Source organism: Lucilia cuprina, chromosome 5, assembly GCF_022045245.1.
Source record: "Lucilia cuprina isolate Lc7/37 chromosome 5, ASM2204524v1, whole genome shotgun sequence".
In the NCBI taxonomy this organism is placed as follows: Eukaryota; Metazoa; Arthropoda; class Insecta; order Diptera; family Calliphoridae; genus Lucilia; species Lucilia cuprina.
Window position 1 is genome coordinate 66,259,438 of NC_060953.1, and position 27,277 is coordinate 66,286,714.

Below are 27,277 nucleotides of genomic sequence, written 5' to 3' on the forward strand. Positions count from 1 at the left end.
AAGTATACCGATCGATTCAGAATCATTTTTTGAGACATGTCCGTCCGTCCGTCTGGCTGGCTGTCCATGTAAACCTTGTGCGCAAGGTACAGGCCGCAATTTTCAAGATAATTTGATGAAATTTGGACCAAGCATGTTGAAAATGGTTGAAATCGGTCCATTATTTCACCTAGCCCCCATACAACCGTACCTCCCGATTTGATTTATGCCATAATTACGTCAAATATTATTTTATCTCTCTAAAAATTGGCACAAATAAGTCTTATATAAGTATAAATAACACTGCAGATTTTCGTAAGGATCGGCCCTTATTTGACCCTAGCCCCCATACAAATCCCCCTTCAAAAAATGTCAAACGTCTAAAATTGACTTGTAACCATTTGTATCGCAATGAAACTCAACAAAATTAACTGTTATTTAAAAATATATCCTTTTCCCAAATTTACCGAGGATCGGCCCATATATGACCTTTATAAAGACTCATTTAGACATTTTTGCTTAATATTTGCTTAAATATTTTGGAATTATGGTAATATTCAACATAAAAGATTCTTTATAAAAAAAAATTAGGGTATTATATGGTCGGCCATGCCCGACTATACTTTCCTACTTGTTTTTTATTGAAGCCAATTTGTTGGATGTAACGAATAATACCTTCACAACTATAGTAAATTAAAGTACGTATAAAAACGCCTTTTGTTTACATCTTCATAATTATCAAATGTTAAAATGCCGATAAATTTTCAAATATGGCAACTACGTTGGGTGGCATCATTGTAATAATTGTGAATTAAATGAAATGACGTGGAATATTCTTGTGTGAACAATTTAAGAAAAAATTAAAGAAAAAAGAAAATTTGTTCACGTCGCTTTTTAAGAACAGGAAAAGTTGTAAAATAAATTAAGAACTTTACATTTGTGCAAAAGTTAATAGATAAATTACTTGAAAAATGTTGACTAACTTTGAGTCGAAATCGGCCCGTGTAAAGGGCTTATCTTTTCATCCTAAACGACCATGGATTCTAGTAAGTTTACATAGTGGTGTAATTCAATTGTGGGATTATCGCATGCATACTCTGCTGGAGAAGTTTGACGAACACGATGGCCCAGTACGTGGCGTAGCATTCCATCAGCAAATGCCATTGTTTGTTTCCGGTGGTGATGATTACAAAATCAAAGTGTGGAATTATAAGCAGCGTCGTTGCATCTTTACGTTGCTGGCTCATTTGGATTATGTGCGTACGGTAGCATTCCATCATGAATATCCTTGGATCCTTAGTGCTTCCGACGATCAGACCATACGTATTTGGAATTGGCAATCGCGTAACTGTATTTGTGTGCTGACAGGTCACAATCACTACGTCATGTGTGCTCAATTCCACCCTACAGAAGATCAAATTGTTTCGGCTTCATTAGATCAAACAGTACGTGTTTGGGATATATCTGGTCTTCGTAAGAAAAATGTGGCTCCCGGTCCTGGAGGTTTGGATGATCACCTTAAGGGTCACCCAGGTACAGCGGATCTATTTGGACAGGCAGATGCTGTCGTTAAGCATGTGTTGGAGGGTCACGATCGTGGTGTAAACTGGGCCAGTTTCCATCCAACATTACCACTCATTGTTTCGGGCGCCGATGATCGTTTGGTCAAGCTATGGCGCATGAATGAATATAAAGCCTGGGAGGTCGATACATGCCGTGGTCATTACAATAATGTTTCATGCGTTCTATTCCATCCACGTCAAGATCTTATAATTTCCAATGGTGAAGATCGTAGCATCCGTGTTTGGGACATGACAAAACGCCAGTGTTTGTACACATTCCGTCGTGATGGAGAGCGTTTTTGGGTTTTAACCGCACATCCAACATTGAATTTGTTTGCTGCTGGTCATGATGGAGGTTAGTTATTCATTTTAACATTAAAATCTTAAAGAACTAAAGCTGACTTAATTTATTTCAGGTATGGTTGTGTTCAAGTTGGAACGTGAACGTCCTGCATATGCCGTACACGGCAACATTCTTTATTATGTAAAAGAACGTTTTCTACGCAAATTGGACTTTACCACCACCAAGGATACCGTGGTTATGCAATTGCGCGGTGGCGGCAAATCACCAGTGCACAGCATGTCTTATAACCCTGCTTTGAATGCTGTCCTCGTCTGTACACGCACCAACAACTTGGAAAATAGCACTTATGATTTGTGTCAAATTCCCAAAGATGCTGAATCTCAAAGTGAAAATGACAGTAAACGTTCGTCGGGTATAACAGCCATATGGGTCGCCCGCAATCGTTTTGCTGTTCTCGATCGTAATCAACAACTTGTTATTAAGAACTTTAAAAATGAGGTCACCAAAAAGATACCAACTTTCTGTGAAGAGATCTTCTATGCTGGTACTGGAATGTTGCTGATCCGCGATCCAGAATATGTAACGCTTTATGAAGTTCAACGTTTGGTATCTGTGGGCAGTATTAAGTTGGCTAAATGTCGTTATGTTGTCTGGTCTCCTGATATGTCATTGGTAGCTCTGTTGTGCAAACATTCGGTTACTATTTGCGATAGACGTTTGCAGTATTTGTGTACGATACAGGAGAACTGCCGTGTCAAATCTGGCGCTTGGGATGATTCGGGCGTATTTATTTACACCACCAGCAACCACATTAAATACGCATTGACAAATGGTGATCATGGCATCATTCGCACTCTTGACCTGCCCATATATTTGACTCGTGTCAAAGCCAACCAAGTATTTTGTTTGGATCGTGAGTGTCGCACTCGTGTGTTGCATATCGACCCAACTGAATATAAATTTAAATTGGCTCTTATTAACCGTAAATACGACGAAGTATTGCATATGGTAAGGAATGCCCGTTTGGTTGGTCAAAGTATTATTGCCTATTTGCAACAAAAGGGCTATCCAGAGGTGGCTCTTCATTTCGTAAAAGACGAGAAGACTCGGTTTGGTTTAGCTCTCGAATGTGGAAATATTGAAATAGCTTTAGAGGCCGCTAAAGCTCTCGATGACAAGGAATGTTGGGACAGACTCGGTCAGGCTGCACTTTTGCAGGGCAATCATCAAATTGTAGAGATGTGTTATCAACGTACCAAGAACTTTGACAAATTAAGTTTCCTTTATCTCATTACTGGTAACTTGGAGAAACTTCGTAAAATGAATAAGATTGCAGAGATTAGAAAGGATGTATCGGCTCAGTATCAAGGAGCTCTTCTTTTGGGTGATGTCAAAGAACGTGTTAATGTTTTGAAGAATTGCGGCCAGATGTCATTGGCATACTTAACTGCAGCTACACATGGTCTGGATGAGCAGGCAGCTGCCTTAGGGGAAGTTATTGCTCAGGAGGGCAATACTTTGCCCGAAGTAAACCCAAATGCTACTTTGTTGAAGCCACCCGTACCAATACAACAGGTTGAAACCAACTGGCCTTTGCTTAGTGTATCCAAGGGCTTCTTTGAAGGTGCCATGTTGACCCGTGCAGGTACTAGTGCCACCGCCAGACAAGCTCTCAATGTTAACGCTGATGCAGCCCTGGATGTTTCTGCTGGCGATGGTTGGGGTGCTGATGCTGACTTGGGTCTGGACGACGATGGCGATGATGAGATGCAAGATGCTCTAAATACGGAAGATGGTGGTGAAGGCGTTGGTGAAGAAGGCGCTGGCTGGGATGTAGGCGATGATGATTTGGTAGTGCCAGAAGAGTTGGCTTCAAAAATTAAAGCCTCTGCTCTTGATAGTGGCTATTATGCTGCTCCCAACAGGGGACAATCACCACCCCAACACTGGGCAAACCACTCGCCTTTAGTTTTGGATCACATAAAGGCCGGATCATTTGAAACTGCATTCCGTTTACTTAACGAACAACTGGGCATAGTAAACTTTAAGCCTTTCAAAACGCTCTTTATGCAAAACTACAGTTGCTCTAAAACCAGTTTTACCGCCATGCCCAATTTACAGCCATTGACAGCTTATCCTTTACGCAACTATGCCGAGACTAATGCCAAACAACAACGCCCTGCATTGGGTATAAAATTAAATGATTTGGTGCAAAGACTTCAGGCTGGTTATCAGTTGACCACTGGTGGAAAATTCTCAGAGGCAGTCGAAAAATTCCATTCGATATTAATAAGCATTCCCTTCTTGGTGGTTGAAACCAAACAGGATATAGCTGAGGCTCAACAATTGCTTAAAATATGTGCCGAGTACATTTTGGGTCTTAAAATGGAAACTGTACGTAAAGGTCTACCCAAATCAACATTGGAAGAACAGAAGAGATTATGTGAAATGGCTGCCTACTTTACACATTGCAAACTACAGCCTGTACATCAAATCCTTACCCTACGCACAGCCCTCAATATGTTCTTCAAATTGAGAAACTACAAGACAGCTGCTTCATTTGCCAGACGTCTATTAGAATTAGGACCACGTCCCGAGGTAGCTCAACAAGTCCGTAAGATTTTACAGGCTTGTGAAGTCAATCCTGTCGATGAACATCATCTGCAGTATGAAGAATTTAATCCATTCAGCATATGTGGTATCAGCTTTAAACCCTTGTATCGTGGTAAACCCGAAGTGAACTGTCCTTTCTGTGGAGCCTCTTACGATCCTCAATATAAGAACCAGATTTGCACCGTCTGTGAAGTGAGCCAAATTGGCAAGGATTGCATTGGTCTAAGAATATCAAATCTTCAATTTCGTTAGATTATTATAAAAAACATTAATTTTTATTCATGTTTTAAACAATAATTATTTTATACATTTTTTTCGAGTAACATTGTTGCAATGATCGACTATTAAACGATTCCACACTATAATAAAGTGTCTAATGCATATTTTTTTCTTAAAAATATAATAAATTACTATATAATAATTAAATAATCAGTATTTATTTTTTGTTTAATTTTGAAACAATCTATAAAAATCCCAAATAAAGATGTTACGACAATTAATACAATTTTTATCCAATTATTAATAATTTGCAACAATTTTAATCCAATTATACAGAAATTTCTATTGGAATAAATTTTGGAGTTTTTAGCTAAAGTTTGAAAAGAAAAATATTTCTAGATTAACAGATTTCAGACATACCGTGAACTTGACCCAAAAATAAATTTCAACGAATTTATTTCCAAGATGTGGTTTTTAAAAAATCGACGGAGGGTGAGTCATACTCTAAAAAAAAGAAATCAAAAGCAACTGGTTTTTCTGAGTTTTATTTTATTTCTATCGTTTGAAAGTACGTCTATATAATAATGAATGCAATTATTATAATTTTTCTTAAAATTTAATACGAATTATCTCTTATTATATATAAATGAGCAGTGATGAAAAGAATAAGATATTTTTTGGTTGTAATGATGATACCTATAAAATGAAATTTTATTATAGGTTTAAAACTATTTTCTCTAACGTCGCCATATATTTGCTGCACCAACTCCAATACCACCGGAGGCTACACCCCGTCGTACGGCGTCCATGTCTTCTGGACGATTTTCGCGATAAGCTCTTTTAGAATCCTCAAATTCTCGCAATCTTTGGTTATAACGATCTATCTGATCTCTTAGTATAGCATCTTCGTGCATAGCCCTGCGTTCGTCATACTCCAAGCAACCGACACCATCTAACCTCTCCAGATCTAGCCAACCGCGGAAACGCACACATACGCCATTCATAATGAAATATGATTTAATATGCACCTTTCCCGGCTCCTTTTCAAACTCACACTCCTTGTCGTGTATATAGGGATTCTGCGTCGCATTAAAGACCAATTGTAAATTTGTGCCCGATGCCACAAATGAAATTTCAGTGTGACCTTCCCGGCAGCCATTTTGAAAACGTATTTGTCGTTCCTCCAAAGCTCTTTCACGATAACCCGTATAACGTATCTCACTCTCCCTGCTCAAACGACGAAAAAGTTCATCACTTTCGAATTTCGACTTTTGATCGGGAACCACACGCGGCATTTTAAATATGAAACGTGGTTTCGGTTGTTCATATAGACCAATTGTATCGTACGGTATCATTCCAGCTAAGGCAGCCTCGTTCATGGTGTTTTGGTTTTCGAAGAAACAGCAAAGACTTGTTTGGGAGTAGTCCCACTTGTGTTGAGCAGCAATTTTTGATGATTTTTTTCTTTACACTGTATGAAAAGAAATGTGTTTTTTGTTTGCTTTAGATTTGTTGCTAAATTAACTGTTTATTTGTGTTATTTTTCAAAAAATTAATGTCTCCAACAAGCAGTTGAGTTTCTCTAGTCTATAGTATTTAAAAATTTTCAATACAATTGTGTTATACTTACATTTTTGCGGTTTTCTTTCCTGGATTATTTTGTTTTTCGTAGTGATGCCAATAGGCTTGATTTATTTGTATATAACATTTTTCTGTTATAGAGACATAAAAATGTCTTGACAGGCGATGTCAGATATTTATTTATTTCATGTATGGTAATATTTTGTAAATATGTAAATATTAATACAAAAATATCAATAATAATAGTAAATATTGTAATGTTTAACAACTTATTTATAATTAGAAGTAAAAACAAAAAAAATATGGCCACAGAAAAAAATTATCATAAAAGAATATTTGAATATTTAATATTCGCAAACATTGGTCTTCATCCATTCGTCTTGATGGATCAAGATTGACTAACTAACCTTTCCATTATCCTTAATTAATAAACAAAAGAATGAGGAACTTAAATATACATTTTAAAGTCAAAAGATATCATAAGTGTATGGAAGATGAAATATCCATGTACCCAAATGTTTCTATAAGTTTTTCAAATGACTGTCACTGCTCTTGTAGGGTTAATTGCTACAATGATTGTTGTGTGATGTTTCATTCCGCCTCGTTTTAACTGTCAAAAACATGTGTGTATGTTTTTCTTTATACAAACTTCTACTACACGTGCAAGATAGTTTAATTTTAAAACAAAATAAAATATAAATTGTTTTTAAATTAAATTTGATAGTGTTTTTTAAATAATGGCAGTTCATAAAATCGAATTAAATGCAAAACCTAAAAAAATTGTGTTTGATGATGATGGCGAAGTCATCAGTGAAGCAAAACAAAAATCAAAAAATAAAAAACAAAAGTCGTCCGAGAAAAAAGAACATGATGAAAATGTAGACGATATCAAAACTGAAGATGAGCCACAAAATGCTGAAGAAGATGAGGAGGACTATTTCGCTAAGCGGGAAAAGAAAAAAACAAAACAACAATTTGATAATATTGAAAAAGCTTCAGAGACACAGAAAAAGTGGTATTATGTGGTGAGTTTGTTTTTCTGTGGCCACAGCAATGGTTTTGTTATTCAAGTTGTGTCTTTATAGTTTCCCCAATTTCCTGCCAGCGAGGAAATTTTAGATATGAAAGACAGTGAACAAATGGAACTACACAATATTTGCCGCTCTTCTTATGAACAGGAAAAGGTTATATTTTTAAAAAGTATGCAGCTTTAGCCTAATTTATTTGCAAATATGTACAGATGTTAAACAATTGTGTGTTTTATTTATTAAAGATAATCCCTCCGATGCTAGATGGCTTCAAACTGCCCTGCACAAGGGTACAGCAAAGGATCGTGCTAATGCTGGAGCCTTATTAGTGACCAGTAATCCACTAGCTAATCTTGATTCACTTTCAACTCTTATCGGTTTCACTAAGATATCAAATAAATCTAGTGCTGAAGTTATAGCCATAGTTACAGACTTGTGGAAAGAGGTATTGCTGCCTCCTCATCGTAAACTTTATTCTCTTCATATGCGTGGTGCTGATTGGAAATTAGTACGTAAGGATACAAACCTCACTAAAGAACAGCAGAGAAAAATCTATGCTTATTGGCATTTTGAAAATGAGCTAAAAGATCAGTATTTTGGTATGTGGAATTATGTTTCCAATTGATTGTTTAATTAATTATGCATTTGTGTTTTGTAGAATTTTTAAAAAATATTCAACAAGGCATCCAGACGGGACAGGAAAACAATAAAACAGTCTCTATACTAACAGCATCACAGTTGTTATCATTTGCTCCCGAAAAAGAACAGATGTTGTTGACCATGCTGATCAATAAATTGGGTGATCCAGTGGCTAAAATTGCCTCAAAAGCTTTGCATCATTTGACCGATGTGGCTCACAGACATCCCAATATGTGTGGTGTTATAGTTAATGAAACTGAAAAGTTACTCTTTCGTAATAATATCTCGGAGCGTGCACAACATTTTGCTCTTTGCTATTTGGCTAGCATAGCACCTGCAGGACGCCCGGAAGTCTGTACAAAATTAGTACACATTTGTTTTTCCCTTTTCAAGGTTTTGGTGCAAAAAGGTGCCATCAATAATCGCACCATGCAGGCCATCTTACGCTGTTTACAGAAAGCCATCTTAGAAGCTAAGCCTGCTGCTGGCAGCACAGATTTGTTAAGCAAAGAAATGCAAGATACCATATATCGTTTGGTACATTTGGCGGATATTCGTGTATCCATACAAACGCTTGGTTTATTACTACAATTGGTTACCGTCAAGACTGAGAAAAGTGATCGGTTCTATAACGCTTTATACATAAAGATGCTTGACATGAATCTAATTTCGATTGGTGTTAAAAGTGCTGCTCAACTGTTGCACATTGTTCACAGAGCCATTTTTATCGATGCAAATATACCTAGAGCTCAAGCATTTATTAAACGTTTGCTGCAGTTGGCCTTATGCATGCCCTCAAATGTAGCTGCAGGTTGTTTAATAGTTATACACAAATTATTGCGTAGTCGCAAAGAACTGTGCCTTGAACAGGATAGCAAATCTAGTAACGGTTCTACTTCCATAAAAGTATCAGTGACTGATGAGGAATTGGCAAAGTTTGATAGTGATGGTGAAGAAAAATACGATGATGTTAAAGACGCTAGTGAAGAAAAAATTGAAGAAAAGAAGACGGATACAAGTAATGTTGAATCGTCATGGCATCATTCCAAAGTAGCAGCATGTGAGAGTGAAGGAAAGGTGCGTGAGTTGAATCCCAGTAAATATGATCCATATCATAGAGTACCAGCATTTGCGGGCGCCGAATACTCTCTACGAAACGAGCTAATATTGCTGAGGGAACATTTCCATCCTACAGTTCAAGTTTTTGCCGAAAGCATCTTAAATAGTAAGTTAATCAATACTAATAACATTGTTGCAATTTTTTTATAATTATTTTTTCCAGATAAACGTATTGATTACTATGGTGATCCATTGCGTGATTTTGGTCTGCCCCATTTCCTAGAAAGATTTTCTTTCAAAAATCCCAAAAAATTGGATCAAGAAAAATCAAATGTCACTACAATAGGTCACAAGCATTATGTTTCATATGGTCCTCGTGGCATGCCAGTAAAGTCTTTAACACGCAACAATTGCAGTGAAGAGGAAATGTTTATATTTAATTATTTGGAACAAAAACGCAAGCAATCGGTTGTGGCAAAAACTTCGGCTGATGAAGATGAAGAAGATACTGAGGGTGATTTGAAAGCTGGAGATGTGGATGATGATGAATTTGAGCAATATTTAGATGGCTTCTTTGGTAAGAAATCTAAAAAAGAGGACAAACATGAGCCGGATGAAGAAGAATTAGACTTTCTCAAAGAGTTTGAGGGTGTACTGGGTGGTGAGCCTAAGAAAAGTAAAGGGAAAGCCAAGAAAAAGGTTGCTGATGACGAAGAGGATAATATGGAAGATATTGATGCTGATTGGGGTGACGATGATGAGGATGATGACGATAAAGGAAGTGATTTATCAGATGATGAAGAGGGTTCTATTGATTTCAATGCAAATGCTGAGGAGGATGATGAAGACGATGATGATGCTTCTATATCTATGGATGAAGATTTTGACGATGAAGAAGAACATAGCAGTGATAGTGATTTAGACGAAGATGATGATGACGATGAGGAAGGTGAACCAAAACATAAAAAATCCAAGAAGGACGCATTGACAGATATGAATGAACGTAACTTTGCTAAAAAGTTAAAACATAGCGATGGTAATTTATTTATAATTAATTTAATTTCATGTTAATGTTAAATAATTATTTTTATTACTATTTTTTAGACATGAGTTCACTCTTTGCCGCCGCTGATGATTTTGCTGAATTGTTAGAAGAAACTGGTAAAACTAAGGGCCAAGGTACCTTGAATGCTGTTTTCAACACAGATAAATCCTCCGAAAAACAGTTGAAATGGGAAGAACAAAGACGTTCGAATAATAAATCGTATAAAATTAAATCAAAACCAAGTGGCGGTAAAATGTTTTCCAAAAAACGTAAACATTAATATTAATTAATAATTTAATATTTTACTTACAAATAGTTATTGTTTATTTAAAAAAAAATAAAAATCTATATAAAATTTTGTAAAACTTTTTGTTTGATATTTCTTGAACTCTGCTGCTTACAATGGAATAACTTTTGTTTTAAACTTTGTGACAATTCTTCATTTGAATTAACATTAAATTCGCTTAATAAAAAAACGTAAACAATGGTCAATAGCAAAACTTTGAAATAAAATTACAATTACAACTACAACCACCTGATGGCAACGCATGTCATTTGTATTGAAAACTAATAATCGCTTTGTGGTTGGCGACATAATCGCTGATTTATTGGGCAACGGCAGTTTATATTTTTGCATGCATGCATGTTTTTGTGTGTATTTGTCAAATTGACATACATTTTTGTTTTTGTAAATTTAAGCGCGTAAAAGGATTAATTTGCATTGTACTTTCATTTGTTAAAAAAGTTTTGTTTAAAATGTGTTAAAAAGTTAAATTAATATTAATAATATGATATTAATAAATACAAAAGAAGTTAAGTGAAATGTGAATAATAAAAACTTTGTAGAAATTTACAGAAAATGTGTAGAATTCTAAAATTATATATGTGGAGCTTGCAACTTTTAATTATGTACTTACAACCTGCAAAAAAATACAATCTTTACGGGGTAAGTTTTAATTGCGTTCCTTACTTAAATACTGTTTGTAATTTCTAATAATAAATTATTTAAAATCATATTTCCGGATGCCCGGCATCTGTTAAAGCATTTTTTGTAAGAAAATTCAAATTGTTTTCGTATTGTGTCAGTCTGATTTTATGCCCACAAAATTTGGTTAGTAAATTTATTAGTTTGGAAGGTATAGGTTAGAGTAAGAATAGGTAAAGATAATTCCCTAATCTATTTAAATCCTATTTCAAGTGAAATAATTGTTTTCAAGAAAGTTTAACGATGTGTGTCATTCGTAATTTAGCTTTGGATGAAAAAAGATGGTCGTGTGTCATTGCTATTATCGCTTAAAGTGAATTAGGGCGTCCTCATTTTGCTCTGTTGTCTAGAGTTTGTTTCTGTTAAGTTTTTAAACTAGATCAGTTAAATGTTACTGAGGTTTGACTAAAATGGGTTATGCACCATTAGTAGACCAGAAGGTGATTCCTTTCGTAGAGTGTGTTGACCCAAAGATAGAGAAACTAACACCAGAAAAAATAACATAATATTATGGACAGAGCGGAATGAAAACAACCTTTAGGTTTGCCCGAATTGATTTCCTTAAGAAAGAATTGTGAGTCTCTCTATAAAATCCAGTTGAAGAAATTACTAATTTCCCTTAAAAAGCCTAATAGTTAGCGAGGATTAATTCCCCAGTTCGTATATTTTGTATTCTAGGACAATGGCAAATAAAGTGTACAATTGTCTAGTTCCTTCGCATCTTCGCATACCCTGCTATAATCCGGTAAATTATTGTCCACTTACTGACAAGAAAGATACTTACTGAGCAATGGTCTAGTACGATCCTAGTCAGAATCTTTACACTGTACCCATTCATTCCCGTACGTGGCCTTTATGGACAACATTTGGTAGCAATTACTTAAAGGAATGTATGGGCGGAGTCTAAGGAGATCTTAATGGGACATTGCTCATTTAAAACCTTAATATGTTTGCCAAATTTTCATGAAAAACGAGATTTTGAATAAAAATTCGGCGTTTCAAAAAAAAAAAAAAAAAAAAAAAACAGATTAATAAATAGATTATGGTGACACTTCTTCAAATTTAAACTCAATTTAAAAAATTAATAGTTTTTTAAAGTTTTATTTAAGATTTTATTATTTATTATTAAATTTTGGATTTTCAATATATATGTATATATAAGAATATGTACATATGTATGTGTAAATGTATACATGTACATATGTATAAAATTACATCGATATTATATCTTTTGATTTCTTTATTATTTTATTTATAATTTATTTTGTTTCTTTTTTTCGAACTGTAATCATTGTAAAGAAGAAGAATGTTTGTTTGTTTGTCTGTCTGTCTGTCTTTCTGTTAGTCAAACAATAAATTAAATATGTTTGTATTTGCTGTTAGAATGTAAATTATTTTAGCGTAATTAGCAGTTTCATATTTTATGGCAAAATCTAGTCGTTTTTCAAGCATTTTAATTTGAATTAATATTTTAATTTTTTTTAACATCTACATACAAATATCTTTTTTTATGCAAAACTTTTTTTGTATACATTATAAACGTTTCTTTTTTTATAATAAATATTTAAGGAAAAAAATAATTAATAAATAAATTTAAGGCTGGGTAATTTATACGAGTTTAAAATAGATTTATAACCCTCTTGTGCCCATTTATATTTTATATACAATAATAAAACTTTGGTCACTGGTGCATAGTTTTTTTTTCAAATTTCGAGTATATAATTTTTATTTTGTTTTAATGTTGTTAGACTTTAGTTAAAAAATCTAATATTTAATAGTTAGCAAGATTAAAAAAAAAATTATTTAATATATTTTTATATTTATTTCGTTTTTTCTTTATTGATTTTTGTTTTTTTTTAATAACAGTCTCAAGAGTTTGTGTGTTTTAAATTTTGGTTTTAACTACATTTAATATGTATAAATAAATAAATGCTTTCCAAAGGTTAAATATTGTTATAGTTTATATTTTAATAAAATTAATTTAAAAAAGTACTCCTATTTTGTTGTTGTATAATTTCCTAAATTTTCTTTTTGTTGTTGTCGTTTAAGTATGCAGATGATGGCCGAACATAAATTTATATTATGATAGGATTGTCTACCGAAGAAAATCTTTTCAATTTTTCTTTAAAATTTTCAACATTTTGAAAGAATATTTAGCATTGTTCTCTATCAGAAAAATCGTAACTAAATATGATCTGTAGTTTTAAATATAGACTGATCTATAGATTCTTTTGTAAAGTAATCTATGAGTTTGAATGCATAATGATCTTTATTATTCACTTTAGACCAATATGTAGTATGGACTACAGGCTGCCCTATAGTCTTGACTACAGACTGATCAATAGTCATGAATATAGACTGATCTCTAGTCATGACTATTGACTGCTATAGTATTAACTACTGGCTGATCTACAGATTGATCTTTTTTTGTTACTGCAGACTAATCTAGTCTTGAATATAGAGTGATCTGGAGTATAGTCTGATTTATATAGAGATCTATAGTTTTAACTATAAACTGACTATAGAGTGATCTATATTTTTGACTATAAAGTGATCTACAGTCAGCTATAGAGTTATGTATGGTTTGGACTATAGACTGTTGTATAGTCTTGAATATAGCTTGATCTATAGACTAATTTATAGAATTAACTATAGACTGATCTATAGTCTTGACTATAGACTGATCTATAGTCTTGACTAAAGACTGATCTATAGTCTTGACTAAAGAGTGATCTATAGTCTTGACTATAGACTGATCTATAGCCTTGACTATAGATCTATAGCCTTGACTATAGATCTATAGTCTTCACTAAAGACTGATCTGTAGTCTTGACTATAGACTGATCTATAGTCTTGACTATAGACTAATCTATAGTCTTGACTATAGACTAATCTATAGTCTTGACTATAGTTTAATCTATAGTCTTGACTATAGATTAATCTATAGTCTTGACTATAGACTAATTTATAGTCTTGACTATAGACTAATCTATAGTCTTGACTATAGACTGATCTATAGTCTTGACTATAGACTGATCTATAGTCTTGACTATAGACTGATCTATAGTCTTGACTATAGACTGATCTATAGTCTTGACTATAGACTGATCTATAGTATTGACTGTAGACTGATCTATAGTCTTGACTAAAGACTGATCTATAGTATTAACTATAAACTGATTTATAGTCTTGACTATAGACTGATCTGTAGTATTGACTATAGACTACTCTATAATTTTGACTATAGACTACTCTATAGTATTGACCTTAGACTAGTCTATAGTCTAGAAAAAATACTGAAAAATTATAACTTTTCACAATAATGAGACAGCCTAAAAAGACATTGATGGTACACAGTGTACAGTGGGTGTGAAAAAACAAATAGAGATTGCAAAATTTTGTATACTTTTAAAGTATTTTTTTATTGTTTAAAAAATGTTGTTTTATGTTGTTTTTTGTTTTTATATATAAATTACATAAAAAATACGTATGAATGTTTGTTTATTTTGTTTTTGTTTTATATCAAGTATTTTGCATAAATTATTATGTTCGTATGTTTATTTTTTTTCTTGTTTTAATATTTTTTTGTTTCTTTTTAGTTCATAACTTAGAGATATTATTTAAAAATAAAAAATGTTGTTGTTTATGTATAAAAAATAAAACTTATTAATAAAATTTACAAAACTTTAAATACTAAATTTGCTTAATAGCTAAACTAAAAACAAAAAATGAAGTATTGAGAATTTTTGCGGAAATTATTTTCTTACAATTCATATTAAAATATGAAATTATAATAAAAAAATATATAATTCACAAATGTATATAGAATGAAGTAGAAGAGAAAATTGTGGAGATTTCTGTTAACGTCTGCTTATAGGGATTTTATTCCTCGTTCACACCCACAAAATAATGTTTTTTTTTCAGAATGATGCGCACTCTAAAATAAATTTTGTTTAATTTTGAGTGTGAGTGTAAGGGCGAGAATATAATGTTAAACTAAATCAGTCATCATAAGCATCTTCATCTTTATCAGTCATAGCTGAGCTTAGTTTTAGGGTTATGTCTCAGTTATTAGGGATTTAATCGACGCGAGCATAACGTGGTACAATATCGTTACTAATCCAGAAATTACAATTGGGATAATCTTCTTGTGGCAGAGGATCTTGACCGATATTAAGTACTCGTCTTCTGGGCTCGTACTGTGGCATAGTACCATGGGAGACATAGTAGTAGAAGAGTTGTTGCATGGACGATACAAAGCGTCTTTGTTCGACAGTGTGTGGTTCATAACGGCCCAATATGGCCTGGACATCGGCATCTACAGTTGCCAATTGTTCTTCTCCTTCACCTTGTGTTACCACATAGAAGGGTACTGAGGGTTGAAGGCGGGCATTTGTTAGTAGGGGACAGATGGTGCGAATATCGGAGATCATTGAGATGAGAGCACGATAGTTTGTAGCATTATAACGTTGTATGGCTTCATCGGTTAGATTAAGAGCTCCAATTTTAGAGGATTCCAGGAAATTGCGTACTTCTTCAGCCGTCCAGTTAGTGCGTTTATGTAATTTATCCGTGTGAGATTCATGAGCTGTGGTACCCATAACCAATTTGGGATTACCGGTATGTTCAATCTTCCATGATTCGGCAGGATGTTCTTGTAAAATATCACCATCAATTACCAACCATTCGTGGTGAGCTGTGGAGTTTTCCTCTAAAGTGGGAACGTCTAGAGGGAAATGTAACCAAGTATCAGGGGTAGCATCCCATATTTTTTCGGCTGTTGTGCTGCGTAGACAGTCCACGTCTTGGCATTCAATGGCTTGCATAATTTCCTGGTTACGTTTCTCAGATTCGGTTAAAGCTTTGCCGGGCAATATGGCCGAGGCAGAGGAAACCCAAGCTCGTGTATATAAATCTTCGGCCTTTTTCGATGTAACTAAGGCAGATACCAAAGTACCACCAGCACGGTGACCCAATAAAGTAACTGATTTGGGATCGCCACCAAAATGAGCAATATTCAATTTGATCCATTTGAGGGCTGCAATAATATCACTTAAAGCATAATTTCCGGATGTATGAGGATAAGTATCCTTGGTTAAAGCTTCTAAGGCTAAAAAGCCAAATGCTCCCAAACGGAAATTGGGTCTTACAAATATAACATCATGGGAACGTGAGTAACGGGCCGAAGGTCTAAGAACTCCGGGTGAAGGACCAGTTAGACTCTCAGCTCCTATCATTACTATAACCGGTAAGGGATTATCGTAGCGTACATGTGGTGTGACTACATCCAAATACAGACAATCTTCATCTCCCACAACCGTGCCATTGCCCAGTCTCTGGGTACACAGTTCACTGGAGTTGTGAGCTTTCAAAGTGCCATTCCAGCAATCATCGATACCTTCAATTATTTGAGCCGGTCGCCAACGTCTATCACCCACGGGTGGTAAAGCATAAGGAATACCACGAAAAGCGAAAGCACCATCTTCTTTCAAACCTTCAACCATGCCACAGCCGGTAACAGCATCCATATAACGACCCTCTCTTATGGGCGGTGAGGTAAGTGTCTCATGCGAGAGCACATAACCAATAACAGCTATAAGTAAGACAAATAGTAAAATGCCTAAAGCTATTAGAGCATCATCCACAGAGCATTTATATGAACGTAAACGTTGACAAAATGATACTGGTGGTTCGTCAATTTCATCGGGAGATTTTTCATCGTTTGCCTGTTTAATCTCTCCACTGGGAGATTTCTTAAGTTTTGCAATCTCTTCCACGCCATTATTCTTTGTCGATGCCTTATCGACACAGTCTTGATCTTTAAGGGAATCATCCAAAGTCTCCATGGAGGCGAGGCCGGCTTTACCCATACCTAGTTCTACATCATCATCGGATTTCTTTTTGGGCACCATATTTGCTATGGGCAGTTTGATGGCATTTAAGAGACCTCTCTTTTTGGGGGGACCATCTGAATTTTGCTGCTCAGCCGTAGTTTCTGCTGCTTCTGCGGTAGCTTCTGTAATTGTGTATAAATATATTTGTTAGTTCATTATTTTCTAGTTTTAAAAACTACAAGCAAACTTACCACTTTTATTATCAGCTTCAGCATTGGCAGCCTGCTGTTTAGCTTGTTTTTCGGCTGGTTTGCGTACGAAAAAGTTGCGCAAACGTTCACCAAAATTTTTGGCGGGTTTCTCTTCCTTCTTCGTGGGTTTACTCTCACCCTCTTCCGTTTCTTCTTTATTTTCTTTTTCCAACAATTCACCTTCGGCACCATCACCATCGGACTTTGGTTTATTTTTCATAAAGAAACCAGGCAACTTTAAACCACCAATGGGTATTTTCTTGGGCTTGACTTCTCTTTCTTCGGCCGATAACTTTCGTTCATCGCTACCATCTGCCGCTTCGGTTTTAGCACCACCTTCTGGTATATCTATTATTTCCTCTCCGCCACCATTAGCTTTCTTTTCATCCGACTCTTTTGAGTCTTTATCTTTCTTTTCGGTCGTTGGTGTAGTGGGTTTTGAAGCAGATTTCTTTTTATCTTCCGCCAATTTCTCGGCACTTTGTTTAGTTTCATCGTCTTTCTTTTCTAGCATTTTGTCGGTTTCCTTGGGTTCCTCAACCACCTCCTGCTGTGGAGTGCTCTCAGTCTGAGGAGTTTCTTTCTCTTCTTGTTCTCCCATTTTAATTATTAGTTGTGTTGGACTTTGCTTAAATTTCTTTTTATATAAAATTTCACTTTCTTTTTTGGGGTTTTTAGACTGCGTTTCTATTTAGTAGAGTTCAGTTAAATCTGTAAACACAATTTAAAAATTGATGTTTTATTAGTTTTTTGTTGCGTATATTATTAGTTTTTCTGTTTAAAATACTAACATTAACAATAACTTTGTTATTTATTATTATTTATTTTCTAAGGATCTAGGATCTATCACGTATGAAAGATAAATTTGTAATGACTAACTACAAGCCGTTAAAGCCGGCTTTATATATTATTTAGTATCTCAATATCTTGGAAATTTGTATACAATAAAAGAAAACATCCCTGTAATTTTTTTGTTTACATTTGTATATTATATACATGTGTAATGTAAATAGAAATATGTACGTGTAATTTTAACAATATAAATATCCTTTTTATACGCGCGCGTGTGTGTGTGTGTATTTAGTATCACAAAAACAAATGACACATTTCCTTTCATTGTCTAAATAGTACGTGTATAATTTTTCTCATTTTAAGTGATTTTGCACAATATGTATAATCTCTGTTTTTATCTGAAATTTGTTACCTGGTTTTATTTCAATAAGACTACCTGGAAAATCCTTAATTCAGGTAACAAGAAATGTTTTAATTCCCTATTCAGTTTTATGGCATTTTTTTTTTGGTTTTAAAATTGATATTGTAATAAGTATTCCCGTTAAAATATGTGCCATAAGAATATAGTTTTTCATAAAATTGGGTTTTTATATAGGAAAAGCCATAATCTTATAGATTTTTCCCAAGTTTCGATGTCGATAATATTTCAATGTTCCCGCCATTTTTTGAAAAATTAAATAAATAATTGGCCAATTCACAATAGATGTCGTATCGTTGTATGTTATGACAATATTTAAAACAAAAACAAATCAATTATAAATAAATTACGACATACTATATTACAACTGTACAACGTCGATTGTGAATTGGGCAAAGTTATCAGATCTTGAGGGTTATGTTAAAAAACTAGTTCCATTGTTAGGGGACCAAATCAATGTTTTACAAAAGTATGGATTGTCCATTACGGAGATTGCATTGATCAAGTCTAATAGTTTTTAGAATGTCTCGACTTCGGTTCAAATTATAATCTAGACTATAGTCAAGCCTATTGACGAGACTAAAGTCAAGACTATTGTCTACACTATATAGTCAAGCCTTATGTCGAAACTTTAGGCAAGAATACCCTATACTACACCATAATCATGACTGTTGTCGATATGATAATCAAGACTTGACTATGTTCTCGAGACTATAGTCAAGTCCATTGTCCACACTATAGTCAAAACTATTGTAAGAACTACTTTCTATGCTATCCTGATAACAGTCAAGACTAATATCCAAACTATAAACAAAGACTTTTGTCAGGATTATTGTCTAGACAATAGTAAAGATTATTGTCCAGAATATAGTCAAGATCATTGTCCACACTATAGTTAAGACAGTTGTCCAGAATAGAAACAAAATTATTGTTCAGACTATATTCATGACTACTACGCAAACTATAGTCAAAACTATTGTCCAGACTATATTTAGATTATAGATCAGATTTTAATCAATATTTATTGTCCAGACTATTATAGTCAGATCTATTGTCTAAACTATAGAATATTGCCCAGAATATAGTCATTGGTTCAAATATCAATACTATCGTATAGCCGCCAAATCAAAGACAAGGTAATAATACTACCAAATATCGCCCAATTATCTCCGACATTTTGACCATCTGTTCCCTACTAACGCATGCTCATCTTTAGCGATCAGGCTCAGACAAGATGTATGCATATGAAGAATAGATGTCTAGGCCATATTAAGTCGTTATGAGACATATGTTGTAGTACTAAGACTAGATTTGTATGTCAAAGGTATGAGTCCAAAAGATGAGAAGAGAAAATGTTGTTCCCTTTGTGAACTTACTGTGAACAATTCATTCCATCAACAAATTTGCCAACAGGGGAATTTTTTTCACTACAAAAAAGTTAGTGAACGAAAAAAGTGAAAAGAGAACATATTTCACGTGAAATGATGATTGGCGATAGGGGTGAATATTGATCAATATCCTCTGCTATAACAAAGTTAACTAATTGTATTAGTAACGATATCGTCAATACTTTATGATCGCGTCGAAAGATTGTAGTCAACGTATTCTAGACTATAGGCCTGTAAGTCCATACTATAGATCAGATTGTAGGCTAATCATGACAATAATGTAAGGACTATATTAGAGATAAGAGGTCAAGCTATAGGTTAGACTAAAGGCAATAGACAAGAGTTTAGGCAGCACTATGGTGGAGTCTGTAGAACAGACTTAATACAATCTTTAAACATTTACAGCTCCTTTTAAAAAGACAGATTTTTAAGTCTTTTAATGACAATACTATTGCTCTGAAATTACGATAAAAAATGTTTTATTCAAACATTTTTCAAAAATTTTAAATCTACAACAATATGACATCATTTTTTTTTAACCCAGAAGATTTTTTTTTAAAATTAAAAAAAAAAACATAATTTAAAAATAGTTGGTAATTTTATTAATTGCTGTAAGTTGGTAGTAATAATTGAAATGACAACTAGTCACGCTACTTAAGAAATGTATGACGTGTTGCACTTGTTGTTTTAACGCACTTTTTGTTTCTTTTTTTTTTTGATACCCCACATTATTTCAGTTTCTAATAGATTTGAACCCAAAGATCATCATTAAATAAACATACACATCTTATCTGTGTCGCTTGTTATTTGCTGTTGTAATAATTTGAAATGAACTAAATATTTTAAACATTTTATTTAAAATGTTGCAACATCAGGAAATTAAAGAAAAAAATTAACTAATTTCTATTTTTATAATTTAAACTTTGTTTAAAGAACAGTGTGCTTGAAGTAAGTAAAAAAGTGGAAAAATTGTAGCGTAATTAATAGTAATACAAAATATTTTATAACAATTTTAAGTGGGGGAGGAGAAAGTGGAATCATTAAACCTTTATATAAATATGTAAATGTACATTAATACATACTTTTAAAACATATTTTATATAAACAAATTCTACTTTCGTGTGGCGCCTAGTTTATGTCATAAAACATAAAACTACTTTTATCCAGATTAAAGTCAAAAAGTAATAAAAAACGGAAAATTACCTGCTTGACATGAAATGTTCCTGCAGACAGCAGTCATATATTATCAACTACTAAGGCAATATATGTGTATGTATACGTACATATATTTTGCTAAAAACATAAATTCATACTTTTTCGTTTAATTTATTATTTATAACTGTCTAAAGTCTAGTATAGATATTCATACATTCAGTTGTACTTAATGAGTCAATAAGACATGGTCACTATAACCTTTAGTGGTCTTGTAAGTTAATCTTTAAATTTAGTCGATTTCTTTTAAATGTTTCGTGTTGAATTAAGCGGGATTTACAGGTAGTAGTAGCTAACGACCAGACTAATTCGCAATTCATTAGTTTGTGATTAGTTTTAGTTGTCTGCAAAAAAATATTTGGCAAATGTATTTAATTCCTTGACTAATTCATGAAGACTGGTCGATATTTCTTAAATCTTGTGAAATATTTTTATATCTAATGAAAAGAAAGTTAAAATTGTAATAGAATTATTAATACAATTTAAAGTTTTTAGTTCACAGAGTCCAGGTTATAATGAGTTTATCTAAGTTGTCATTAGAATTTGTTAAACTTTATATATCAATGAGGACCTTAGTCCAACAGAACTTACAATTCAAAGTTTCTAAATCACAGAGTCCAGATTAAAATGAATTTATTTGAGTTGCCATTAGAATTTGTTAAACTTTATATTTAAAAGAATCATCTATGAGGGCCTTAGTCCTAGAAAGTGTACTTAAACAAGAGCCTATGAAATCATGCGGTTATGTTAACGATCCGATGTTGCAATTAAAACTAGTTCCCGGAACTTCTGGGAAAAGTACATTCATTCATTTTATTGAATCAATAAAAAAGTCCGCTAAATTACATGATTACAAAGATTTACTATGACTGTTGTAAGTGTTTTTTTTTTTTATAAAAATGTTTATATTCTTAAATCCTCCTTGACTTAACCTAAAGATTATTAAATCCATTCGATTTTATATAAATTCGATGAATAATTCTGTAAATTTTATCCAAAAACAATACTTTAGGTTAGCAATGTTAAAATTCATTACTAAAAGATTCGCCAGACACAATTTATTAGGAAATTTTATAATTTGAGGGTTTAAGAATCTGTATATATCTAAAACCGGGAACAAATCTTCTTGGATTAGATTACTAATAAAGGCAAGCTCACAAAATGATGTTTATTTTCGTTTGGAGTTTAAGTAACAAACCCGCCTTAAAGAGAATCTATTTGGACATCTATATTTGAAATCCGAATGTAACTAAAACTAGTTACGTAGAACCAATTGCGGTACTACTAGACTTTGACCTATTCCCTACTCTTAGAGGGAATGCACTCTAAAATCTAGTTTAAAGAAAAATTTGAAATAGTTTAAGTTCAAACGATTAGAAAAACTATAAATTTTGTTGTTGAACTGTCTAAACTGTTCCCACCCACTTTAAGATTTAAATGTTTCAAACGGGAAGCTGTGTTCGGTTATAGTTTACAAACGTGAAAAACTTTTGGTTAAGCTTAAATAATAACATAGGTCCAGCGGTACTTTTCTAAAGTCCTAATCTCGATAAAGGAAAAGTTCGGAGTTGTAATAGAATCCAATCAATGTTGGAATTTGTTTTAAATACGATCACTATGGTTTCGTTTTTTTGTTTAATTATGAATCGTGTTCCAGGTCTAACTCAAAACTGATAATAGTTATTAGAGTTAATTAAATCTGATCTTATTGTTTTGAAGCTTTCAAATCCAATATCGACAATTATTGGATTGTATGATAATCCGCGATATAACAGATTCTAAATGTTTATTTTAAAGTCGACAAATTAGACTTTTAGATTTATACATAAAGTTGTTTAAACAAAATGTCATTATATCTCGAAAAACTTCAATTCGAACTCAGTTCGAACTCAAAACTGATAATAGTTATTAGAGTTAAATTAATCTTCAGATTCTAACTTAAATTTCGGATTCATGTTGGAAGTATTATTTCATTATAGGGTTTTACATTTAATTGACTTGCGTTATAGTAAAACCATGCTATCGATATTTTAAAATATTGTGAAATATTGTAAACAAAATCTTAAAGATTTATCCAATTCACAATCGGTGTTGTATAGTTGTATAGTTGTATGTCGTAATTTTTATATTATTGTTTCGAAAACAAGACTATAATGAAAGAGTTATTGTAATACAATGCTACAACGTAATTATCTGTTAAAATTTTAGAACTACAATTCAAAATTCTTGAATGAAAAATCTTTAACACAAAGACTTTAACACTTCAAATTTTTCAAAAATATAAACAATTTTCTTAAAAACAAAAAACAAACTTAATAAATTACCTAAAACCCCCCAAAAAATTAATTCTACACTTGACTCTTGAAATCTAATAACGGAAATGAATGATATAAAACATTTGACCGAGACCCTTATGATGCGCTTCAGTGCATCCCACACCAGCAACCACTAATAATTATCTTCAAAATTTATTTTATCCAACACGTTCTTTGCTCATCTGGTATAAAAATATAAACAATAAACATTTTTAAACAAAATCCAAGACACGCGTTTACCCTTTTTTGTTTTCATTCATTAAATTCTAAACATTGGAATTTCCGCTAAGAAAATTTTGAATAATTTAAATAAAAATTTTGAAGAAAATGTTTATGTTTGTTCAAAAAGAAAATGAAAGATAAACTCACGTAGTAATTTTTATGTTTAAAGTGTTGAAAAATTTGTTTGTTTTTGTTTATAGAAAATTTTACAAAATATATACAAATTTACTTAAAAATTTCATGATACAAGTGATATTGTTGTAATATAAACATTTGACGTTTTCTTTTGTGTGTATGTGTGTGTTTTCAAGTGTAAAATTTATCTAAACATAAATTGAAGATATGATAACAACACGGTAATAAGTAATTAGAAATTCAATAATTATTGCATTTTTTCAAAGAAATTTAAACAGACAGTTGTTTATTTTTTCTTAAACATATTTAGATAAACTTTTTTAAAATTTTATTATTTATGTTATTAAACCATTCTTGTATATTAAAGTTTAAGGAAAAAAAGTCAGCTTTTATGGAAATTTTTATCTCTTAAGAATTTAGTCTCAAATGTTATAATGAAAATGTGGGACAGACCAGCTAGTGTTAAAGGTAATCAATTTACAGAAAACAGCATTCCCTCGGGAAAATTCCGATCATTTAACACTTAATATGAAAAAACCAAGTCACAAATTTCGCATTTTTTTTATTCTCCATAACCTTTGGATCTATTATTTGTTTTCGCAATATATGTTAGTTAGTTAAAGTTAAGAATAATCGACAATCGATAATTCAAGAGCAAGTTCTAAAATGCTAACAATATCTCGGTTCATCTGGGATCTTAATATCGATTAGCTTCGACCGCTGTATATATACCGTACTGGTTGTAAGAGAGTCGCTCCCCTTTGTATTATTTGCAATACCCGGTAATTAAGGTGCTAACAATACCTTAGATCTGTCGGAATCTGAATTTGAAAAATAAGATTTCGTCTGAATTATCTAGTGCCACGGGAATCAATGGACCCCAAGACTTGTCCAATACTAGTAGGTAGGTGAATACTTTTTTGGTAAGGGAAGGTTGGTAAAAGGACTGATTTACTTTGATTAATTAATATTTCGCAATAAGTTAAGTCTGATGCGTAGTCTTTACTTTCGCTGGTTGTGGAACTATATGTAAATGAGGAATGAATTGATGTAACGAATTTCGGATAGTATTGTTTAGTGTTCGTTGTATGCTTATATAATATGATGATTAATAATAGATTCTTTTTTGGTTGGGATATTTTTGCCTCAGTGGCAAGAAGATCAGTTTTGTTTTATTGGGAGCAGTTCTTGCTGCATATGTCTCTAAGAAGTTGAGTTGACAGAGATTGGAAAAGGCATAAGCTTTGTAGTTACATGTTGGATTCAAGCGAGTCTTATCTATTTATTTATCCATCTATCTATATATATCTATCTATCTATCTATCTATCTATCTATCTATCTATCTATCTATCTATCTATCTATCTATCTATCTATCTATCTATCTATCTATCTATCTATCTATCTATTATCTATCTATCTATCTATCTATCTATCTATCTATCTATCTATCTATCTATCTATCTATCTATCTATCTATCTATCTATCTATCTATCTATCTATCTATCTATCTATCTATCTATCTATCTATCTATCTATCTATCTATCTATCTATCTATCTATCTATCTATCTATCTATCTATCTATCTATCTATCTATCTATCTATCTATCTATCTATCTATCTATCTATCTATCTATCTATCTTATCTATCTATCTATCTATCTATCTATCTATCTATCTATCTATCTATCTATCTATCTATCTATCTATCTATCTATCTATCTATCTATCTATCTATCTATCTACTTATAAGGGGGCCTTCTTTTCCTATTTAAAAAAAATCTAAATTAAATAATTCACATTTTCAAATATGTCCCCCCATGAAGCTCTTGAGTATTTAATGGCGGCATCATCCTTTACATAAACATACTTAAGTATATAACTTTAATAATCTTAATGGGATTTAAAGAGAGACGACAAAATAAACAAAAATAAAGAAAACTACTAAAAAAATCAGAGTCCTATAAAAGCTGTTGCCATGTTGTTGCTCCAAAACAGAGAGTTCAAATGTAAATAAACCTTTTAGAACTAAAGATAACATCCTTCAACTAGCAGCAGCGACAACAGCAACAACAACAATAACCAAAAAAAAGGAAGTTGTGTTGAGAAAAAAATATTATGAGGACTTACAAGGTGTTTTCGCATAATAAAAAATAAGATAAAAACTTTTTTTTAAGTTTTGTTTGATTAGAATTTTACCTACACTTATACACTTAGAAATCGTAAAAAACACCCAAATACACACGGATACACTTTGCATATACAGACACATGAATATTTAAACTAAAGTTGTATGTAGCTGAGTATTTATTTGCTCATAGATACATTTATTTTAATGGTATTGTTTTTGGTACTTTTTGCAATTGTATGTGGTAGTATTGGTTTTAAGTACTTTTTAAGCACTTGTCTACCCATAAAGCTTTAGTAAAAAGGATATTTCCTTTTTTGATATTTCTTTATTTTAGTAAAGTTTTGTAAATTTTTTTAAAATTATAAGATTTATTAAAACACTCACATTTGTTTTGGAAAAAATTTTTATATATATTTTTAATATAAAAATTATAAATTTTTTTTGTTTTGTTTTTAGATATAAAATTTATTATTTTATTTTGTTGCTTGCAATGTTTAGTTGCATTTATATCATCTCATCACTAACTAAAATGTTGTTACAAGTACTGTACTGTTTGTTGTTGTTGTACAAAACATTCTCTTTTCAATACAATGCGGCAGAAAAATATTAATGAACAAGAAAATTTTAGTTTTTTTTATTCTTTTAAGTTCAATCACAAATTTACAAGAAATAAAAACAAAATTTTACATTTGTTTTTTTTTAATATATAAAATGTAGATCCGACGTATTTTTCTCGACACGTACGTACGGTTTCAGAGCGTTATTCGAACTATTCGCCGGCGCACAAAAACTTTTAAAAAGTAAAATCATCAGAGAAGTTTTATTTTATTTGTCTTCTATGAAATATAACACATACACACACATTTACACATTTCCACAAATATTATGTACTTGTTCCAAAACAAAATAAAAAAATAGTATAATGTTTACTCCAGTCTTTCGTTCGTACATCCAATTTTCCACACTCCACCAAACAACATACATATATATACATGAAAGCACATACACACATGCAAACATACAAATCAACCCAACAATAAACAAACAAAACGCCACTTTAAAAAATCCGTTGCATATGAAAAATGCATACAACCCGGGGAGAGAGATACTTATTCTATACAAAACATAGATACATACAAACACATCAACTCACACACACACGCACACTCTTTGGCAACTATATGTACAATTAATGGAAAAAAGAGTCTTCATTAAGAACAAAAACAACAACAAGAATAAAAAAATAATCCGAAAAAAACATCCACACGTAGTTATACATTTAAGACCCCTCGATACTCGTTGTTGTTTGGCATGAGTATGAAAACCCAAGAAAAAAATAGGGGTTGTTTTGGATTATATTTCTCTGTTGGTTTATACTTCCAATGTATTATTTCATTGTGTGTGTTTGTGTTACACATATACTATATAAGCGTATTATTCCAATACCACAGCTACCACATTTACTCACATCGGTGGGTACATAGCTGTTAATAGAAATAGGTATACTTTTTTTTAGAATAAGATCAGGGAGAAAGTATATGATTAATGCAAGCAATCAATATT

General features: G+C 32.4%; 4 protein-coding genes across 6 annotated transcripts in view; 2 read left to right on the forward strand and 2 right to left on the reverse strand.

Annotated features, from left to right (window-relative positions):
* The first annotated feature begins 773 nt into the window (after positions 1-773).
* On the forward strand, positions 774-4,893 carry LOC111676850 (coatomer subunit alpha). Its single transcript, XM_023437841.2, has 2 exons — positions 774-1,896; positions 1,958-4,893. Exons 1-2 carry the CDS (start codon positions 951-953, stop codon positions 4,708-4,710), a joined length of 3,699 nt encoding a protein of 1,232 aa, XP_023293609.2. The 5' UTR covers positions 774-950; the 3' UTR covers positions 4,711-4,893.
* A 313-nt stretch (positions 4,894-5,206) lies between these two features.
* Positions 5,207-6,428, reverse strand: LOC111676823 (protein big brother). Its single transcript, XM_023437809.2, has 2 exons — positions 6,308-6,428; positions 5,207-6,148 (listed from the first exon to the last, which is right to left on the reverse strand). The coding sequence occupies exon 2, from the start codon at positions 6,054-6,056 to the stop codon at positions 5,415-5,417; it is 642 nt and encodes a 213-aa protein (XP_023293577.1). The 5' UTR covers positions 6,057-6,148; positions 6,308-6,428; the 3' UTR covers positions 5,207-5,414.
* A 458-nt stretch (positions 6,429-6,886) lies between these two features.
* LOC111676818 (CCAAT/enhancer-binding protein zeta) lies at positions 6,887-10,388 on the forward strand. The gene is made up of 6 exons (XM_023437803.2): positions 6,887-7,283; positions 7,344-7,458; positions 7,532-7,885; positions 7,945-9,150; positions 9,208-10,020; positions 10,089-10,388. Exons 1-6 carry the CDS (start codon positions 6,996-6,998, stop codon positions 10,307-10,309), a joined length of 2,997 nt encoding a protein of 998 aa, XP_023293571.2. The 5' UTR covers positions 6,887-6,995; the 3' UTR covers positions 10,310-10,388.
* Positions 10,389-14,766: 4,378 nt separating this feature from the next.
* The window catches only part of LOC111676837 (neurotactin), a 31,238-nt gene continuing 18,727 nt past the window's right edge, over positions 14,767-27,277 (reverse strand). For 2 of the 3 annotated variants that reach the window (XM_046951510.1, XM_046951512.1), the window contains 2 exons: positions 17,100-17,810; positions 14,767-17,030 (listed from right to left, as the gene is read on the reverse strand). In XM_046951510.1, the coding sequence (XP_046807466.1) occupies positions 15,094-17,030; positions 17,100-17,700 (2,538 nt within the window). In that variant the 5' untranslated portion in view covers positions 17,701-17,810 and the 3' untranslated portion in view covers positions 14,767-15,093. Of the gene's footprint in view, positions 17,031-17,099; positions 17,811-26,098; positions 26,485-27,277 lie in introns of those variants that run through there. The other variant, XM_046951513.1, reaches the window with a different exon arrangement.

What these genes read in the sequence shown, in the direction of transcription:
- LOC111676823 (XM_023437809.2), bottom strand. Translation starts at nt 6,056, where the DNA reads ATGAACGAGGCTGCCTTAGCTGGAATGATACCGTACGATACAATTGGT.
- LOC111676850 (XM_023437841.2), top strand. Translation starts at nt 951, where the DNA reads ATGTTGACTAACTTTGAGTCGAAATCGGCCCGTGTAAAGGGCTTATCT. An exon ending in TGCTGCTGGTCATGATGGAG is followed by an intron (nt 1,897 to 1,957) that starts GTTAGTTATTCA and finishes AATTTATTTCAG; the next exon opens with GTATGGTTGTGTTCAAGTTG.
- LOC111676818 (XM_023437803.2), top strand. Translation starts at nt 6,996, where the DNA reads ATGGCAGTTCATAAAATCGAATTAAATGCAAAACCTAAAAAAATTGTG. An exon ending in AAAGGTTATATTTTTAAAAA is followed by an intron (nt 7,459 to 7,531) that starts GTATGCAGCTTT and finishes TATTTATTAAAG; the next exon opens with ATAATCCCTCCGATGCTAGA. An exon ending in TGCCGAAAGCATCTTAAATA is followed by an intron (nt 9,151 to 9,207) that starts GTAAGTTAATCA and finishes TATTTTTTCCAG; the next exon opens with ATAAACGTATTGATTACTAT.